Source organism: Bidens hawaiensis, unplaced genomic scaffold (genome assembly GCF_021521415.1).
Source record: "Bidens hawaiensis isolate Kalapana, Puna unplaced genomic scaffold, B.hawaiensis_p1.1 tig00035834_1, whole genome shotgun sequence".
Classification (NCBI taxonomy): domain Eukaryota; kingdom Viridiplantae; phylum Streptophyta; class Magnoliopsida; order Asterales; family Asteraceae; genus Bidens; species Bidens hawaiensis.
In genome coordinates, this window is record NW_027496215.1 from 155,822 (window position 1) to 162,195 (window position 6,374).

The 6,374-nt window shown below is 34.5% G+C and overlaps 1 protein-coding gene across 1 annotated transcript; it reads left to right on the top strand.

The window, feature by feature from the left end:
* Positions 1-2,680: 2,680 nt before the first annotated feature.
* LOC143587670 (uncharacterized) lies at positions 2,681-5,883 on the top strand. Its single transcript, XM_077068898.1, has 5 exons — positions 2,681-2,752; positions 4,088-4,299; positions 4,381-4,608; positions 5,464-5,621; positions 5,714-5,883. Exons 1-5 carry the CDS (start codon positions 2,681-2,683, stop codon positions 5,881-5,883), a joined length of 840 nt encoding a protein of 279 aa, XP_076925013.1.
* Positions 5,884-6,374: the final 491 nt, after the last annotated feature.

Consider the following 6,374-nt stretch of genomic DNA (forward strand, 5'->3'; position numbering starts at 1 on the left):
TCATAGATTAACATCAAAACAATTACAATTAGTTGTTCTAGTACATGAGAAATAAACTGAAAGATTACAAACTATACATCCCGGGTATGACTCGAAGGGTCTAGCTGCGTCTCGGCATCTCTCAGTCTTCGATTCTGATGATTTGGATCATATCTATGGCCTTGAGATGATTGTAAGTGATGGTAAGCTGCTATTCCTCTCCAAGAATGCTCTGGAAACTCAATGATAGCGTCTAGGGTCGTCAAAACGAAATATAACATCAAACCCTAACTTTCCCGACTATGGGACCATCGCGTAGCGCGATGGTCTCCTCCCCTGGTACATCGCGCTACGCGATGGACCAAAAGTCAACGGATTATAATATTTTAAAGGGCATCGTGTAGCGCGATGCCCTGCCTTCAACACCCATCGCGCTACGCAATGGGTCACTTCACTGAGCAGATCAAAAATGTGTCTCGGTTCGTGTGCTGTGACCTGAAATACAATAAACACGTATGAAGTACCAAAGTTCATAAAGTAAACGAATAAAACAACTACGTTATCAAGCTAATATATGTACAAATAAACCGAACATCAATTACCTCGTTAAGCTGACTTTGTGCTAGACCGAAAGGGTCACATCTATTTTATTTGGTAATTGTTATATATATATCATCAATGTTGTAATTGTTTATATTCACATACGAATTGTTTGTTTTACAATATAATTACATATTTAAACTTGTGTATTTCTCACTCAATTTTATGTTGATCAAACTTTATTTTTACGCCTGTTAACGGTTTGCTAGTTGAAGAAGTGAAAGTTTGATAAGATATTTAGTTTGACTCAAGATTATCAAATAACGACCTAGTTCGCATGATGGATTGTTTTTGTTTGTATTGTGTTGTACTCGATTTATAAAATAAATTAATCAGTTATTGTCATTATTATTAACAGTGTCTTGTGAGTTACTGTGCAATCAGTTGCGTTCGGATATATTATGCCGTAGGTTGGGGTGCGACAATTAGTACCTAACGTTGTTCCAAAATGAAAATCTTAGTACCCATACATTTGACATTTAAACCCTAGTACCCATTCTTGTTACTTGAAGAAAAACATTAAGGACTAACCATGTAATCGTGTCTAATAATAATAATAATAATAATAATAATAATAATAATAATATTCTCATCAACAATTTAGGGTTGTTCAAAAAACTCGCGGCTCGACTAAATCTAGCTAAAAACCATGATTTGAAGCAACCTGAGTTGAGTTAGATCATTTTTGTAATTGAACCAAAATCAATCCAAGTTCGGCTCGATCCTAGAATCGTTTAACTTAAAAATTAAGCTTAAGCCTAACTAAACTGCCTCATTTCAATAGTAGTAATTATTATTAAAGTAATTAATAATAATAATAATGGGTTAGGTTATAATAGGAAGTATAAGTATAGTTTTTGTAGGAAGGATAGAAAGTAATCTTGTCCATTGATTTTGAACATGGAAGGTTGAGATTAGTTTAGGTGGAAATCAAGTGTGAAAACAAGGGAAAGGGTATAAAAGGAATAACGCATTTGTTGACTTTCTCGCTCCACGTGCAAGGCACATGCCAAATTCCCCCATCATTTTAAAACGTCCATAACTTTTTTTACGACGTTTTTATTGAAAAATAAATTCACCATAATAACGAGTGTCTTTTTATCTTTTATATGAGTACCATATTGTTATATAAAAATTAAAAAAAAATTAGTGGGTTTTTTACGTATTGTGTTTTACCAAAATTGTGTTTTACAAAATTGTGTTATACAATTGTATTTATCATTGTGTTTTTTTTTTCTCATTTTGTTTTTTTCCATTGTGTTTTTTACATTGTGCCATACAATTTTGTTTTTTATTGTGTTTTTATCATTGTGTCTTTTTTTTCATAGTGTTTTTTTCCATTGTGTTTTTTACATTGTGTTTTTAAAATTGTGTTTTTCATAGTGTTTTCCATTGTGTTTTTTTCGGCGGCCGTTTTATGATGACTTTTTTTCGGCGACTTTTCGGTGAATTTTTCGTCGATTTTCCTGCGAAATTTCTCGATGATTGTTTTCCGGTGACTTTCCGACGACTTTTCCGGTGAAATTTTCCGGCGAAATTTCCATAGACTTTTCCGGTGAGGCGGCGGCGGTAGGTGACGGTTGTGGTGGCGGTGGTCGGTGTAGTGGTGGTGATTGTAGGAGATGAGTGAAGATGTAAGTGGTTTTATGTAAGTAGGTTTTTGAAATTAATTTAAGGAGGTGTTTGGGACTCCTTGTTTTACCTCCTTATAACTTTTCATCAAGTTAATAAGTTACAAAAGTGTAACTTATGGAACTTTTTCTCTCACAATATAAGCAATCCCAAACACCTTATTACTTTTCAAAAAATTAATAAGTTATAAGTTGGTGAAAAGCAATCCCAAACACCCCCTAAGTGGATTTTAAGATTAAAGTAAGTGGATTTTGATATAAAAGTGTTAAGAATAAAATACACTTCTTCCTAGCCTTATTAGTAAAATCTGACGTCTTATTTTAACCTAACTCTTACAATAATAATTAGGAGCACGTGGCACGCTCCCATTGGTTGAGCCACGCAAGTAAGGTAAGTATAATAACCCGAGGACGACTTTCTTTCTTTATTATCCTATAAAACGGTTGGATCCGGCCGCGTAGCAAGAAACATGGCAGAAGACGAAATCATCCAAAACCAGACACAGGCGTCATCATCATCACAACACGCCGCCGATCCTAAGGTTTCAACAGATTTATTTAATACTGCATTTCAATCTAGGGTTTCCGATTCATTTTATTATTTAATTAAACAAACATCATTATCATTATTACGACGACGAGGATGGTGATCTGATTTATTTACTTGAAAAAAAAAATGATATTTGTTCACCGATAATATGTGATTCTTTTGATCGATTCTTAGTCACTAGGCGGAGCTAAAGAAACTCGCCTCTGGCTACAATTCGTTATTGTAAGCGGCTATGTAGTCAATATCGGTTATCTGTCCTCATGCGAAATATCACCGCTTTTTTCTGATATCAGTGTTTTTAAGTCTTAATTGTCAGTTGGTAGTGTTTAATGTTAGTATTTTAAGTCTTAAAACAATAACAGTATATTGATTTGTTATTGTTAAAGTGTTATATATATAAATTCTACAAGATAATAAAATTACTGATATCTCCCCACTGCGATAACAGAGAACCTTGACTGATATCCTATATTGTTCCGCATTAACTGCCTAGGTAGGCGGAGGCTTAAAAGGATGTTTCGTCGGTTAAGCTTTTATCTGACAAGCGAACAGGTCACGGTCAGCTAACCGACAAACCTTGAACTTGTTCGTGAACGGTTCACGAACACACTAATGTTTTATTTGATTTGGCTAACCAAGAATGATTAGTGTCAACGGTTCAATTGGACTGCAGTGCCTAGTTTGTGTTGGTGTTTTATTTAGCATCCATACTCATATGTTAATTTTACATTCATGTAATACTCATATATATTTTTGTTTTATAGTGAATAATTTTGCTTATGATAAGATCAAACGAGTTATTAAAAACCTTTAATGAACAGACATTAACAAACACCAACGGACATTAGCAAACACATTATTGAACGTTCATGAACTCAGTTGTACGAACGTGGCCTTTGTTCGTGTTCGCTCGTTTAGTTAATCGAATGAAATTCTTTGTTCATGTTCATTCGTTTATTAAACGAATGAACATAGATGAACTTTCCACCGAACATTTGTTTCGTTTACAGCTTTATAAGTGTTAAATCTAAGGAGTAATTATTATATTCTAAGCATGTATACAACACATTTGTGGAATGCATGGTGTACTTGTAAGATTGAAACGTTATCTTCATCTTATTGCTATGCTTGAAAATTGCAAGTAATATGTTTGGTTTCAAACCTATAATAACTAGGCTATTACTGATATTTTGATATATGAATACATCTGTTTAGGATCATAATTATCTTAGCTTCTTGGAATTGTTTTGTTGAAGGATGTAATGTTTTTTCTAATATTGATTTGAATTCTTACTGAAATTGGAAGTTATTTATAAATTTGTTGCAGTTACCTCCATTCTATGGCTTCACAGCACCAAACGGTGAAGTCCCAATGTTTCCAATCATGTACCCGGTTCTTGTACCTCCACAAGATGGTCAAGAACAAATGGATCATGGACCGGGCATATACGCAGTCCCCACTTTCCCGAATTCGTTTATGGGACCTGTTGCTGGATTTCCATCCAACACTCTCATCCCTTTTACTTACAATGTTCCCACGTAAGTCATTCATCTTCCTTTACAAAATATAACTCATTTGCATAGTTTTTAACTGAAAAAAGTTGTTATATAATTAACTAGTGGGCCGAGTCCTTCTGAAGCTGGAACACAAGGTGAGGAGCAAGGGCAACCAGGACAGCAACCGCAGGCTGGACAACAGAGACAAGTCGTGGTCAGAAGATTCCAAATTGCAATTCATGTTGATTTGATGCTCTTATTTAAGCTGGCTGCAGTTATCTTTTTGTTCAACCAAGATGGCTCAAGAAAGAGGCTTGTTTTACTCGTATTTGTTGCTTCACTGATTTATCTGTAAGTTGTAAAAAACCATTCTCAATTGAGCACATCAACCACAAAATAGTTTATTAATCATGGAAAATAATTCATATGCACATAAACTGAACTGGTAAGATGTGCAGGTTGGGTAATGGATCAAATCGACTGCTTGAATGAGTCTGTTTTGGGCTCAAACTGAATAAAAAAACTGAAAATCCGGTTTTTGAATTTTTTTTGTTTTTTTTTTTGGGTTTTACCATTTGGGCTTCAAACAAAATTGACCCATTATATTGAATTTGGGCCTAATTCATTTTGTTTGTTGTTGACTAATTGATTATTATGCATTTGGTCTAAACTCTAAATATTTGTGTTACGCTATATGTTACATTTTTATAAATTAGTTAACACTCGAAACAAATTGAAAATCCATAAATTCGGTTCGTTTCTAATTAAATTTAAAACCAAAACTGAGACGGAAATTTGGTTTTTACGAAGATATGAAACCAAAATGTTGGTTTTCATTTGGATTTGGGTATTTCGGTTATGAACCATTTTCTTTGCTTTCATGCACACCACTAGGAACAGGCTATTTTCAGTACGATGGTCAAAACGAGCTGCAAATTTGAGTTAATAATATTGCAGCAGTAATCTGAATCTTTGATTCAGAATGACTTAGGAAGTTATATGCATTAAACTTTGACTCGGCCCAACTTTGAAACCCGTTCCCGTCTGGTCCGGTATGAAATGAACTTATAATCATAGAATCGACGGTCATCAGATTATAGATTATAAGTTCAGACCCAAGCCATTGCCATTTTGGGTGGAACAGATCTACTAATTCTTTGATTCAAGTTAGTAAGAGGGTTCTTGAACTCCCATTTGACTTGTCAGGTATCAAACTGGAGCTCTTGCTCCATTGATACGGTGGCTATCACAAGGAATGCAGATGGCGGGTGCCCCTCCCCAACAACCAAGACCGCCTGCTGTCAGAGCAGATAACGTCCCTGCACCAGCCGCTAGGCCAGAAAACGAGAATGCTCCTTTGTTAGGTATATATTCTCTCCATACTTATTAGTCTGTAAGTTGACATAACTCAAATATTTATGTAAATATTGTTTACAAATACAAATTTTGTCATTAGATGGACAAGCTGGAGGTGAAAACGAGAACCGGGTTGTAAATGAAGGTGAAGCGAATGAAGAAAACGCAAACAACAATAGATGGTGGGCGTGGGGGGTTGTAAAGGAGATACGGTTGATTGTTTTTGGCTTCATTACGTCGCTCCTCCCCGGGTTTCACAACATCGACTGATTCCGTGGTTTATACACCCATTATCAAGTTGCAGGAGGGTAAAAGAAACAAATGACATATATTTGTATCTTCAGCATGTTTGTTTGGTCATATAATGCTTGATCTAGACTCCTTGTTGAGAAAATAGTTATTTTGGAACTTGAAAATAGTAAAACCTATAGTTATATTTGACATCTTTCTTTATCTTTTAATTTTTTACTGTTTTCGGTAAACTTATGGACTGTAATATTATTTGGTTTCAGTTAACTCTGATTTATTTACAAATAGTAAAATGAATGTTAGAATAACAATCATTAAAAAAAAGTGGATCAATAAGTAAAGGAATTATAAAGCTATGAGGCTAAAAATGTTTTTCAAAATGTTATACACTAGTAAATTGTGTCGTGTCATGCTTTATTTACCTTGATTGACACTTTATTTATGACCGGTTCTTTTACTTCGTGTGTTGCCTCAGGTTTAAAACGTATATTAAAATAAGCAGATTGTAACAA